The 14524-nt window shown below is 39.7% G+C and overlaps 1 protein-coding gene across 1 annotated transcript; it reads left to right on the top strand.

Moving 5' to 3' along the window:
• Positions 1-879: 879 nt before the first annotated feature.
• sqlea (squalene epoxidase a) lies at positions 880-10677 on the top strand. The gene is made up of 11 exons (XM_020611592.1): positions 880-1480; positions 2079-2325; positions 3898-4075; positions 4864-4960; positions 5041-5154; positions 6257-6428; positions 6884-6979; positions 7935-8077; positions 8383-8479; positions 8632-8719; positions 9313-10677. The coding sequence occupies exons 1-11, from the start codon at positions 1214-1216 to the stop codon at positions 9503-9505; spliced, it is 1692 nt and encodes a 563-aa protein (XP_020467248.1). The 5' UTR covers positions 880-1213; the 3' UTR covers positions 9506-10677.
• The last annotated feature ends 3847 nt before the right edge of the window (positions 10678-14524 follow it).

Genomic DNA, 14524 nt, shown 5'->3' with positions numbered 1-14524 from the left:
GAATAGGAATGGAATACGACAACTGTAGCCAAATTCCTTGACACGGCGGTGTGTGGTGGCCCTTGATGCCTTGACCCCAGCCTCAGTCCATTCCTTGTAAAGTTCACCCACATTGTTGAATCGATTTTGCTTGAGAAGCCTCTTAAGGCTGCGGTTCTCCAAAATCCAAAATCATCACAATTAAAAGACCCAACGGCTTAAACTACTTCAGTCTGTGTGGACTGAATTTATATAATACACAAGTTTCACTATTTGAGTTGAATTATTGAAATAAATGGACTTTTCCACAATATTCTAATTTATTGAGCTGCACCTGTATAGTTTGTAATTTTGTACATGATAAATAATCTTGTGTATACAGTATAGTTGTCTTTCAATGAAAGCTTTTTCTAGTACTTAGAGTTGCTTGTTAATATCTAATTACTTTCCCAAACAGGTTTTATTTTATGAATGAGAATTAGAAAGCGCTCGCCCTGTTTCTTTTTCTGGGTACCATGGATGATACACATATTATCTAGAACATAAACCTGGACAGATGTGGCACTTTGGCCCTGTTTCTTCTTTTGCAACTACAGAATATGTTTAAAAAGATACAAAACAACACAAATGTCTAATGCTAAACTATGTGGCCTATTTGTGTAATGAGTGAGCTCTTTTTTTCCAGATGGCATATTTGTTTGCTATGGTAACAGCTTGCTATCTTAGCTTGAGAGTCACTATGATATTTGACATGTAGCCCAAAAAATGGTTTGCACCTAGAGTAATTTATCTTGAAAAGCATTAAACAATATTATTTAGTCCAGTCACTGGAACACTGACATCACATCATACTACTGTCCTGCCAGCGTACTGTAGCGGCAGGGGGAGGCCCGGTGCTGGCTTGGCTGTCCAATCGGCTAATAGCGTGAGCTCTGCTCACCGTCACGTCTTTTTTGATTGGAGGGTTGAGCTGTAGAAGATGCGCCAGGTAAACCCATCCAATCAGAAGTGGTCCGTTTTTCCTTATTAGCATAAATTTGACAGCATCTCCCCGACTGTCTGTGAGCAAATAACAGAGAATTACAAAGGGAACAGTACATCTTTGGCTGGCTGAATTAATTTTGGAATGCCTTTAAAACGTGTGGGAGATTTTTTTTTTACTGCCTGTAGAAAATCTGTTTCACAGTAGTCCTCTTTCACCTTCAAGTTGACGTTTTGTTTTTAACTTAAAAAGATGTGGACTTTCCTGGGAATAGCGAGCTTCACATACCTTTATAAAAAATCCGGGACATTTTTTACTTTTGTTCACAAAGAGCTAATAATGGTCGTAATCTTATTTATTACAGTCGGGCTACTGCTTTCATATATCAGGTATTTCCATGGCCACAGGCCCAGAGCCCCCCAGGTATTTAATTTCCTGTCGTTTTTACCCGTTATCAGCCACAAAGCCCTTCAAACGTCAACACAGACAAGCGAGAAAGCAGAGAACATCTGTAAAAAGGTAAGAATTCATATGGATTCCCGCTAATTATGGGATGTCAAAGACGTACTAGATTGAAATAGGTGTTTTGTCCCGTTCAGTTGAAGCTTTTTCTTTTTTTAATTATAACCCCTTTAAACCTTATTTTTAAAATTATAACATGTAAGTTTGAACTTTTGTGATTATAAACTCTTTATAAATCAGGTGGCGTTGTACTGGACTACATTATATATAGACGTGTCTATAATTTGTCCTCCCCAGCTACTTATGTGTGAGGGTCAGAATATTAGGAACACCTCTGAATATAGTGTAGCCCAAGTACAACACCATCTTTAACTATGACATCAAGTAATAAACAGATAATTGAGTTTATACATTTATGACAATTTCACCAATAACTGAAACCTTTTTGAGCTTCGTAAACACAGATGTTAAGGCAAATGCGTTGTGATGAAGTGCATACAGTTGGTACCTAATAAAATGGCCGAAGAGCATATATTTGAGGACTGCAACTGAAATCAGAGGGACCTAGCTACTTATTACATTTGCACAATGTTTGCTTTACAGTCCAGTTCTGTTTGGACTTTACATTGTATAATGAGAATCTGGTTGTTTTTAGAACCAGAGAACAAGGAAAAGAGTAGATGCAGACATCTCTGCCTCAGCCAGTAGCTCTTCTGTGGCCCCGGAGCCAGATGTGGTGCTCGTTGGGGCAGGGGTGCTGGGCTCAGCAATGGCACTTATTCTGGCCTGGGATGGGAGGAGGGTGACTGTGGTGGAGAGGGACCTGAAGGAGCCTGACAGGATAGTGGGGGAGCTGCTGCAGCCTGGAGGATACAGGGCTCTGAAAGAGCTTGGGCTGGAAGGTCGGTGAAAGAAGCTGTGACTGCTGGTGACCTGTGAATGTACATTGATTATACAAATGATTAAATTACACTATGTAATAGTACATTGCAGTTTTTTGCATTTGTTGTCTCATAGGTTAAAGGTCCTTATGACTGTATCTCTTACGACTGTATAAAAGTGTCACCATTCCTACAAAAGTACAATCAGTCAGTCTTTTTTAAAGAGCCCATGGCATGCTTTTCTGTATTTACTGACTTATCTACAATGAATTATCTTAAATATGACTTAAAGCTCAGAAAACTACGTGTACCTATACAGTATTGTTGTACTTCTATGCAGAAGCAACTCGGTTTATACACATCTCGCAAATTCTCACTGGCAGATTTCCCCCCATGCAATAGTTTACAGAGTTCCTTGAATGATCAGTATTGTCACTTTTAGAAAATGTAGCTTATTGGTCAGTGTTTTTTGTTTCCCCAATGAGATGTGTTTCCCCTCAGTATCATGTAGCGCCCCCCTTCAGTGGTTGTGGTTAGGATAATGTTAGGGGAAACATCTCAATGGGGAAACAGATTTCGACACAACACCGGCAGCAGGAGGTGAGCACATTCACGAGCTATCCTTTTGTTTTCAGAAGGAGGGTCTCTGTAATAATTTCAGAATGATTAAACCAGACTATTTGGAGCTATGATGGGTGCAAAGCTAATCTAGAGGTACCCAAGATTAAACATTAAATGGCTGGAAATTAGCAAAATGAGCAGCCATGGGCTCTTTAAAGAAGTGGTTTCTCAAACCTCACAACCACAACAAATCTCTTTGTGACCGGAGAATATTTGGTTAATGTTTGTGCTTAAATCCCACAAAAACAAAATACTGAAATGTTTTCTAAAAACGTATATGGGGCTCTTCCTGTGTCATTCAGTTTACAGTGCTCACATTGTACTTGTGAAGATCTCTTTAAATACTTTGTTAATGATCTTGATATATAGGCATTTCTGTTTCATATTCTTTATGCCGTGTCCCTTTTTCAGACTGCCCATAGGTGCAATTTCTTGGCAAATGACTGTTGAAAAGATTCAATAAATCTGGGTTTTATCCCCTTTAAAACTCCCTAACCTGCTGGTGTCACAGTCTTCACAAATTTACACTATGCAGCCAAATGCTGTTCACACTGACTCTATTTAAAATTCTACTCAAGACACAAAAGGGTCCAAAGATGCCAAATATTACAGGTTGAATTTTGGAGAAATGCGTATAAAATGATGTAAAAGACATGTACAGTAGTTCCACTTGATGGAATTTGAGTGTTTCACCCAGCCATCATACCAGACTGTTAAATCTGGTTTCGTAAATATGCTTGTATCAAATTGAAATTAAGGGCTGAACAATCTTTTAAGATGAATAATAAAAGCAATGGATGCAAGGATTTAGGCCACAGTAGCATATTTCATTTTAAGTCCATTCTCCCACTCCCAGCAGCTGTGTTCCATTTTTTTTATTACACATGAAAGCACAGATACTGTATGTAAAGAGTAGCAGACTGACTGACTGAATGTGTGTTATGAGACAACCTGTTGTGCGTTTGGTCTCAGGTTCAGTGGAGGGTCTGGATGCCCATCTGGTGAACGGTTACGTGATTCATGATGTAGAGAACAGTACAGAGGTGGAGATCCCCTACCCCCAGGAGCAGGGTAGCATACAGTGTGGACGTGCTTTCCATCATGGTCGATTCATCATGGCCCTGAGGAGAGCAGCCCAGGCCGAGCCAAAGTAAGAGATTTACAACAAATGGCTTCATGTGCCAACTGTCTAATGGGCTGGCACTGTGATTGACAGCACTGAGGGTTAGAATCTGGTGGTTGCCCTCTGCCTCAGATGTCCCTCATTTATTCTACCCCTTTAAAGCTAAAAGACATGACTAGTTTGCCAAAAAAGTCTTAATTTAGGATCCACTGACTGCCTTTTCTAGAGCTTTCAGTTGAATCATCAAGTTCTAAGCTGATTTTTTTATACTGTTTTTACTTTAAAGGCAGTTTAATAATATTAATTTCACATTACACAATAATATGTGGTTGGTTACATAAAGTTAAATGAAAAGGCATTATTAGCTCTTGTTTAAAAATCAATATTTGGCATTTCTTAATATATCAAAAAGACATTTCTTTTACTGTATTTCAGTAGTTTTCATCTTTCATCATCATATCAGGAAATATGTCATGTACTGTCGACCTGTACTGTTTACATTGCACATTGACTGTTGACTGCTGCACATGCTGCTCCCATGCAGCATACATTCTCTTATTATATCCTTATATATTTTTATTATATTGCTCCATTTGTTGCTGCTTAAAGGGCCTTAGATTTTGTGTTACTTATTTATCTACTTTATATTTCATTTGTATTTTGTGGCATTCATGTGGACGGCAAAGTAAGAATTTCATTGTACAGGAAAACACGTTTCCTAACTGTGCACATGACAAATAAGCACTTTGACTTTTGATATCACTAATGCTGTACTGGCAGGTGGAGCTCTTTAACTGTCTCATTGCGCCCCCCAGTGTCACATTTATAGAAGGCACTGTGACCAGTTTACAGGAAGAGGAGGGTTGTATAACTGGAGTTCAGTACAAGGAGAAAGAAACTGGAGAAACCAAGGTCCCCCCCCCCCCCCAACATGGAAGGAAACATTGTGTGTAATACAGAAAGTGTCTGATGTGTGAACCTGTCTCTTGTAGGAAATCCATGCAGCACTGACAGTGGTAGCTGATGGCTGCTTCTCCAAATTCAGAAAGACTCTGATCTCTGGGAGAGCCAATATCTCCTCACACTTTGTCGGATGCCTTATGAAGGTGAGAACAATAGTACCACCCAGTTTGACTGCTATTACGGCATCACACCGAATAAACTGAAATAATTTTGAATAGGTCTGATGCTGGAATGTTTAATTGAGTGACAGAAAATCTGTAACTATGGCCACCATGAAGAGGAGAACTAGACAATGGTGACCACGGCCTGTTGAGCAGCAGCAGTCTTCTACTTTTCATAACTGCAATGACTAGTATCCGCAGGTCCCAAACAATTAAAAAGTGTAATTACAAGGAAATGTGGTATAACACAGTGGCAAACAGGCCTCTGTCTCCGCTCTTTTTGAGTGCGTTGCAGGCATCAAATTATAAATTTGTTTATATTTACAAAATATACAAAAAAACTGGTCACTGAAAACATTGATTAAACCCCTTCCTTGTACTTCTGTCAGGTAAATAAAGGTTCAAGCAAAAAAAAAAAAATCACATAGTTGAGTTTTTATTATATTTTGGAAAATGTCTGAACTGTGCTGTTTGTATAAGGGTAAAACATTCTTTTGGGGTTTGGACTGTTGGTTGAACAAAACAAATACTTTATATGTGGCACCTTGGGCTCTGGAAAATTGTAGCAAGCATTTTCTTTCTGACATTTAGGGACAAACTGAATATATGAGAAATTTTTGCTGCCCTAAATTGTTCAAATCTTTTAATATCTACTGTAAAGTACTACATTCCATGTTATTGGTATAAGAAATAAATATGTGAGCAGACCTTACAAATGTACTTTTACCAACTTTAAATACTTCTAAGAGTGAAAAACCAAAAATTTAAACAATGTGTCTGCAAGTATATTAACCCTCAGTGCAATAACAGTAAATATTCCTTTTACAGATCTGTAAAATGCACCTAGACTGTGAGAACATACAGGTCTTACCTTATTTTTATTTTAACTCATTTCCTAAGGCCCATTCCTCTTGCTTGTTTGCACATTACTTTCTTTCCTTTCTGTCCTCTCAGCTTTATATTGTTTGCTTGCCTATTACATAAGGACATGTACATGCACATTGAGAGCCGCTGTACCAGCTTCAGACTCCTCATGTGTTCAACACACCTGACCAATAAAGCTGATTCTGATGCTCCTCCCCAGGACTGCCCCCAGTTCAGAGCCAACCATGCTGAGCTGGTGCTGGCCAACCCGAGCCCGGTGCTCATCTACCAGATCTCATCCTCACACACCAGGGTGCTGGTGGACATCAGAGGGGAGATGCCACGCAACCTTGCAGAGTACATGGCTGAGAAGATACACCCACAGTTACCAGGTTTGTATAATCTCTAACTGAAAAATGCCCCAGCTTTGAGGAAGACCTCGTTTAGAGTGAGAAATGACTATGGGTTATTGTAAAATTATTGGAAGAACATCTTCTTGGAATGATTTTGCTTTTCAAAATGTTTTATGAAGCAGTGATGCCAAAAGCGTTGGTAGGTAGGTAGGAATAAATGGAGACCGCCTCCTGTGTTGCTGTGTATACCACCAAGGAAACTGCAGGTGAAAGGTTTGATATTCATGGTGTGTTCTTCTATTCAGCTGAAATATTAAATCTCTGGTCTACTGTATCTGAAATAGCAGTCAGTCACACTGATACGTTGATAAATGTACATTCAGACACCAAAAGAAAAGCCTTTTTTTGTGTATGTGCCCAGCATGCACCTTCGGGCTTTCATCCAGCTGAGTGAGTGATCGACTGCCTTCGCTCTCTTTCTCTCCCTCCTCCAGAGCATTTAAAGGAGCCTTTCATGATGGCGCTACAGAACGATCGGCTCAGGTCCATGCCTGCCAGCTTCCTCCCCCCCTCCCCTGTCAACAAGCCTGGTACTGAAGTGTTATTGACTGTGGTGCTATTTAAGAGGGCCAGAGGGCACCTGTTGAACTAATTTCAGCTTGTGTAATATCTGATGCACATCTAGAAGCAGTGCAAAGTAAAACTCTTTCCTGGTTGTCGACCAATTTACAAGTAGTCTGTTTTAAGTTAAACTTAAAAATGACTGAAAATGCTCTTTCCGGTGTGAACATGTAATAGCACTTTGCTTTATGAAAACACTCAAATACTTTTTTTAAAGGTGAAATACCAATACTTACGGAATAGTCCAACATTTTGGGATATATCCTTATCGGCTTTCCTGCTGGGAGTTAGATGAGCAGCTGTATACAGTTCTCATATCTGTATGGTAAATGTGAAACTACAGCCAGCAGGTGGTTAGCTTAGCTTTGCATAAACGATGCAAACAACCTGTTTTTGGTGTTGGAGTTTGTACACTGAATTTTTTTGGATTAAACAAATGAAATACAATAGGATAATTAGTGAGATTTAGAGGTGCTGGTAGACAAATCCCAATTCCTGTAAGTGCATCCACATTTCCCTCATTTGCATCCACTAAGATGTGAGGGAAAGATTTGGGGAGAGCAGAATCAAGGAAACGTGTTTCTAGAGACACGAGATATCCTTTTCTCTGATCATTCATCTGAAGCCTCCAATCACCAATTGATTTCTGAAAAAGGGGCGGCACTGTTCATAAAAAACTTCCAAAAAGGATGCTCTCATGTATCCTCGCTCATGGCTCCTCCAGCACCCTCCCTGATCCTCAGAGCAGGAATAGGAGCTATGGGACATCCTTTATGATGGCAGACTGGAATGATATCTGGGTTAAGTAAGGATTGAGGAACGATCAAAAAAGGGAATTGGGATTTACCCTTGCTACATTTGAACAACGGCCAATGTATGTACAGTAGGTGTTGGAGTGGAGTGTTAACAGTCTGTCTTTTACAGGTGTGCTTCTCCTGGGTGATGCCTACAACATGAGGCATCCTCTGACGGGAGGAGGGATGAGTGTTGCTCTCAACGACATTTGCATCTGGAGGAGTCTGCTCAAGAACATCCCAGATCTGTATGATGACAAAGCCATACTGCAGGTGAACACAGGAACTATTTGACCCCTAAATTATTTAGTGCCCCAAAACCCCTTTTGTGTTAAGACTACTAAACCTTTGCCAACATTCAAATTATAATTCAAAAGCAAATCAAGAATCAATCAAGAATACAAGTGGCTACAGAGGAAGATGGTTTTTCTGCACCTAACTAGAATGAGTCAGCAAGCAGAAGCTGTTTTGGAGCCTCTCCTGCATCTGCTCTGTCCTGCTATTCCCTCTGCCGCAGGTGGGAGACGGCAGACCAGTGCGCAGTATTACACGCAGCTTTTTTTTATTCTTCTCAACAGGCAAAGAAAAAATTCCACTGGAAACGCAAGTCTTCGCATTCTTTTGTGGTGAATGTGTTGGCCCAGGCCCTGTATGAGCTGTTTGCAGCCACTGATGGTGAGTCTCTGCATCTAATAACACAGGAAACAGAGACAAAGGATCATAATTATTATTCTTTGTAAATAAAAAAGCCAAAGCATGAAATAATTTCACTGCCAGAAAATGGTCATTTTGTGTTCATATTCATGTGGCTGTTTCATGTTCACTAGATTCTCTTCATGAGCTTAGAAAAGCCTGCTTCCAGTACTTCAAGCTTGGAGGAGAGTGTGTTGCGGGACCTGTTGGACTACTCTCAGTGTAAGCATTAAATAATGTCCTAATGCAATAAGACGATAGAAAACATTTTTCTAACTTGGCGTGATGGTAGGCATTGAAATATATCTAGCTAGCTTAGCATAAAGACTGGAAATGGGGAAAGCTGCTAGCTAATCTGGCCAAAATGATTTCTGACTGTGCTTTTATCCCAATAGCAACATCTCTTAAGGCAAAGCCTATACGAAATAGAACAATGGTTACGTACCGTAACCCAGGCTTCTATGAGTATAGGCCTCTAAGCTAGCAGCCCCGCTGACTTCACCTCCACCAGCTGAAGAGAAAGCGCTGGCCTAGGGTGCAGAGCTCGGTTCACACAGGTATTTATACAATCAGAGTGGACCTGAGTGGAGTCAACCCAGTACAGAAGTCTCTTCTCTACTGTACATGTGTGAAGGGATAAACCCAATAGTGACAGCTCTTAGAGGGCTACGCCTATAATCAAAGAAGCTTGGGTTACGATATGTAACCATTGTTCTCATCTCACTCGGCAAGAAAGCGAAAAAGCATATTTACCAAAATGTCAACATATTAGAGATGTAGCATTTTGACACTGAATGAATCATGATTTTTACCAGGTTGACACCCAAACCCATGACCCTCATTGGACACTTCTTTGCTGTGGCACTGTATGCAGTCTACTTCAACTTCAAGTCTGAGTCCTGGAGCACCAAACCTCGAGCTTTTTTGAAGAGCGGAGCCATTCTGTATCAAGCATGCAAAGTCATGTTTCCACTCATCTACTCTGAGCTCAAGTATCTGGTCTACTAATGTACAGCTGGACTCAGAAAGACTAACCCTTATGCAAGGTCTTAATGACAGTGATACAGGGTTTTTAAGGCTATTTGTGGGACTGAAAAATCTGACAACATATTGGCCAATATTAACTTTTAATAGAAACACCGAACTTTTGAGATAAACTACCAGTGAAAATCAAATCAGTTCCAATTCATATCATCTGTGACTGCTGGACAGATGTTCTCCATGGGTCGTTTCCAAGGTAAAAACCTCCGGAGATTTTCACTGCTCATAAATGTGTTTCCTCGGTGGAAACAAAACATGTTTCATCAGCCCACAGAAACACCTGCAGGTTAAACCTGGCTAATAAAACACTTTCAGGGTTAAGTCTGAAAGACTGACTATTAAGAATTTAAACCATTTGCTAGTCTGGCAACATTAGGCTACAAACAACCCATGATAGCCATAACACACTGTATAAACCATGTTACACTGGTGCTCTCTGGTATCGATGCTGCCAACATGTAATTGTCCCATCCTCGAATATAAGATGACCTGACTGGGCCCGCTCTGCTGTGCTCCGCAGCATTCAAATGGGCTGCGGTGTGTTCAGTGAACTTGTAGGCCAGCAGTGAATCACTAGTGGACAAACTATGCAATAGCAACACTGGTAATGAAACAGCTCAAGCATTTATCCTTTGTTACCTAACCTCTTTTAATTTATCAGCTGTTATAAACACAAATACTAATTTACTGCATCTGCTATTAACTTAAATTGGCTGGTAAAACAGACATGCTGTTGTATCAGCTGGGTTCTAAACAAAGCTTTGCCTTTGAAAAATTTCCATGTTTGCTTTCATGAAATGGGCGATGTTGCCAAGCCTACATCATGATTTTATCACTGGGTATTTTATACAGTCTGCTCCTGCCTTATATAAGATGTCATTGTCTTAATGTCCTGCTTGCAATTTGGACATGCAGTGAAATTTTATGCATTGTTTGTGCCCAGCCATAGTCATGTATGCTAGAAGATTGCAGCACACTGGTTCACATCCTGAAACTGAATATTCAAAGGTTCCATGCAGTTTCATAATAATTGTTCTGCACTAGAGCCAGTTTTCTGCTATACATTTTCTTGTTCAGCTGCTTTTTGTTATATTTAAGATGGAGATGTATCTATAATTGTGATATACACTGACCATTCACTTCAATAGTCACACCTACAAGTTTATGCAATTCAGTGCAACACTTCTGCCTTAACATGTTTATGAAATGCAAAATGTTTGGGTTTTTTTTTGGTGAAATGGTCATGAATGTATAAATTCAATTCTGTTTATTACTGAGGTCATAGTTAAAGGTGGTGTTGTACTGGACTACATTATATTTAGAGGTGTTCCTCAATAATGAACATAGAATTGAATTTATGACAATTGCACTAAAAACTGAAACGTTTTGAGCTTCATCAACACAGATGTTAAGGTATAGTGTTGCACTGAAGTGCAGGTGTGAATATTAAAGTGGCTGGTGAGTGTATATTTAAAATACTGTAAGTGCCTAATTTAAACATGCAAGCACTTACTGTGGGATGTCAAAAACAGCAAACTGATTTATTATCTTTACATTGTGTTTCATGCAATGTACTTACTTTTCCAGTATATCTTAGGTTTTTTTTTTTTTTTTCAACAGCTCAGCAGTACTTTTATGTGTTCAAGCAAAACATTTTCTGTATTGGTTTCTTTCCTTTCTAGGACTGTTGCTCTTTACATGCTGTCATAAGAGACTTTTTGTAATACATTTTGCCTTCCATGCAGTCTGAAACATGCTGACAGTGCAGTTACAGTAAATGTACCTATAGCTATAATCCCAGAACCCGACCGAGTCCTGCACTATTTTAGTCCCTTCATTTGTCGGTGAAGACCTGATGCAGCATGTTGCCTGAGGGGAGTCAAATCAATAATGCTCAGGCAATGTGTCTCTTCAGCTGACAGTGAGACAAGGAGACCCTGCAGTGTAGTTTACCACAGCGACACTGTTGTGCTTACCTGTGCCTGCGTTGGCTTTAAATAAATCACATATATCAAACAGGGTTTTTTTTTGATAATTTGTATAATTTATACAAATTAATAGAAATATATATTCTCCTATTTTACTGTATATAGCCTATATGAGTAGATTAAGCAATGGGTTAACTCCTGGTACAGTAGGTTCCATAAGATACATTTTAACTGTACTAGACCAGCAACCAAAATACAACCATTAGATGGAGCTCACTTACAGCTGAAGGAACTGAGACAGTTTATTATCCTGCCCATAACAGTTTAGCTCTCTAAGAACTGGATTATGTTACTCTGCTGACCTTTAGCATTAATAGGACCAGAGCATTCAAAGTGGAACATGATAAATTGTTGAGATTTCAGGAGTTTTCATAATTAGTCCGGTATTAGTCTATTGCTGCAGCTCTTTATTTCTCTGTTGGTTTAAGAAAAGCTTTGGTAGCAATACTGGTGCTGAAGAAGTTTGAGTTTTTTTTTTTTTTTTGCTATAATCGTGATTGTAACAGTTAGCCAGTGATCAGATCAGGGTTGCCATGCTTGAATACAACATCTTAAGGTCTTAAAAGAACTCCAGAAATGTATAGTGTGTGTGTGACATCAGTTGTAAGTGGGCAGAATAAAGACTGAATTAGTTATTCCTAACAAAACACCCACAAAAGTACTCATCAAAGGGTTTTCCATCATAAAGCAGGTCAAGTGGTGAATCAAGATAAAGAAATTTCACTACTTGAGAAAGACCAATCTCTGTCAAGGTCATCCGAGTACTGAACCTTTATGGTCCAGTCTTTGTCAGATACGCAGGCTTTAAAAGGTTTTCAATATCCACAGGGACGCAAGCCATTTTCAAAGCGTATCAAGTTTGGCTTTTGGTAACAGGGTCTTTCAGCAAATTTAGTATTGCACACCTATAGCACTGCCAGACTCAAGACGGACAAAATCTATCCATCCCACATTTTTCTACTTGTCAAAGGCTGGTGCCCACACTACCCACAATGCAACACAACCATAATTTGAATATTTCGATTTTCTGCTACTTTGTATTTTGACTTCGCTAAATTTCAGAATAAAAGTGTTCATTTTACTCCTGCTGTATTCATTTAATAGGCTACATTTAGTTACTATTCAGAATCAAATAAGAGTATAATCATATGACTTTACTGATCCTCAGTGGGAAATTCACAAGCTCCCCAGCAGTATACAGTGTAAAGTAATTCAGTTACTACTATGCTGCACTTTTTGTACTGTGACTACTAGAAAATCAAGTTTCAGACCTCTGTTTCATTTGAACTCATCTTAATATTTTTTCTTCATTTTGTTTTGTTAAAACCAGCAAGAGGAAGCATTTTGAAAGTATAGAACCAAAGATATCCCACCATCGTTTTGACTTCTCTCCAAAGCCGCTACTCCAAAACACATCGTGCACTGCCTGGCTACTAATTACAGATTTCAGGAAAATAACAAATGCTCCCAAACAAAACAAAAGTGTTAATTATCCATCCAGAAGAAATATGGCCACCATGGTGTCACTTTTCAGCCCCTTTTGTTCTCTGTTGTCACTGTTGTTCAAAAGCCATGCCAGTGTTCATTCTGGCTTCTTGCAGCATCCAACTTCTCTTTAGTTGTAACCTTCTCAAAGATGGGGTTATCTGTCCAGACCTGTGGCCCCGAACCATAATTGCGGACCTCTGGTTCATGCCTAATCTGCTTTAGCCCTGGTGCGTAGCCTTAGAAGTCTGGTCTTTTCCAGCAGGGAGAAGTGAAGAGGGAGGCCGGCTTCAACACAGGCTTTAGTCCATCTTGGTAACACAAACACTGCATGTGGCCTTTGATGCCCAGTTTACTACAATACAATCCCATCAATACACTTAGAGCTGACTACTGTCTGGCTTCACGTAAATAGAGTCTCTTCCATGCAGCGGCCTTCTCACTCTCACACTTCAGGTACCAACTTCTGGCAACAACGACAACATTACCTATAAGGCTGCATGAAGGCCTGACCTGCAACAACAGTCTCTGTGAATGAAAGCTGCTGTGGGGACCGTCTCTGCCGTAGTTTGCCTGCAACAGCAACACTTTGTGTGACACTCTTGATTCGTGCGTTGAGCAAGCGGGCAGAGTGCGCACAAGTAGCAAGTTAGGTTGACAGGTGGGTAAGGCCATCCAACGGTTTCGCTTGGGACGAGTAAAATTATTGGTCAAGCTTTTTCCTGCCCTGCTGCTGCCACAGATTTACATAGTCTGTGTATTACTGCCATCCGGATGAAGAAAGAATTTCAAGATATGTAACAAAAATGCTTGTGAAGAGAACTGCCAACCCTACCTTTAATGCTTATTGTTTTAAATGCCATTATTGTTTTTCTTGGCTTATGTAAAGCACTTTGAAACGTCTGTGTATGAAATGTGCTGTATAAATAAAGGTACCTTGCCTAATAGTCAAAACGCATGATCACAACAGATTAAAAAAACTCAGCTGCAGCATTAAAGTGTACACATTAATGCAACTATAATGTAAGCTATAATACAAATTTATGTGAAATGTACCATTCTGCACAAGTATTTCTACATTTGATTTTCAAAGTTGTAGTCTTGACCCAACCGACAATGTTGAAGACTAATCAAGTAAATACATGAAGGTTAAAAGAAAAAAAAAGCATCACAAAATAAGTCGTATCCCAGGTTACAACAATTAATTCTGCTTTATTGTTATTTATACATCACTGTTACATTGTATTCCGGTGAAACAACTGGAAGAATTATCCTTATTATTCTTTGTAACTCTCCACAAGGACACAAATACTGGTGTGGAAGACCAAAAAGGGGTAAGAAAGCTGCTTAGGGGAGGGTTAGGTATTTTACGCACTTCCCTAAACACATCGTCATCTGCCTGTCAGAGGTCAGCCTGCCTGCCTGCATACCTACCTGTGCCTGTTGAGACTCACCACGACATGAAAACGTGCTCTCCTGCCCACACTTTAACTACATTCAACCCCCCCCCCCC

This window comes from Monopterus albus, unplaced genomic scaffold, assembly GCF_001952655.1.
Source record: "Monopterus albus unplaced genomic scaffold, M_albus_1.0 scaffold116.1, whole genome shotgun sequence".
In the NCBI taxonomy this organism is placed as follows: domain Eukaryota; kingdom Metazoa; phylum Chordata; class Actinopteri; order Synbranchiformes; family Synbranchidae; genus Monopterus; species Monopterus albus.
Note: the sequence above shows the minus strand (reverse complement) of the source record. Positions and strands in the feature narration are given on the sequence as shown.

Bases quoted from the DNA above. Each gene is read 5' to 3' on its own strand.
- sqlea (XM_020611592.1), top strand. From the start codon at position 1,214: ATGTGGACTTTCCTGGGAATAGCGAGCTTCACATACCTTTATAAAAAA. The intron at 8,078-8,382 runs GTGAACACAGGA...TCTTCTCAACAG, and splicing joins ATGACAAAGCCATACTGCAG to GCAAAGAAAAAATTCCACTG. The intron at 8,720-9,312 runs GTAAGCATTAAA...GATTTTTACCAG, and splicing joins CCTGTTGGACTACTCTCAGT to GTTGACACCCAAACCCATGA.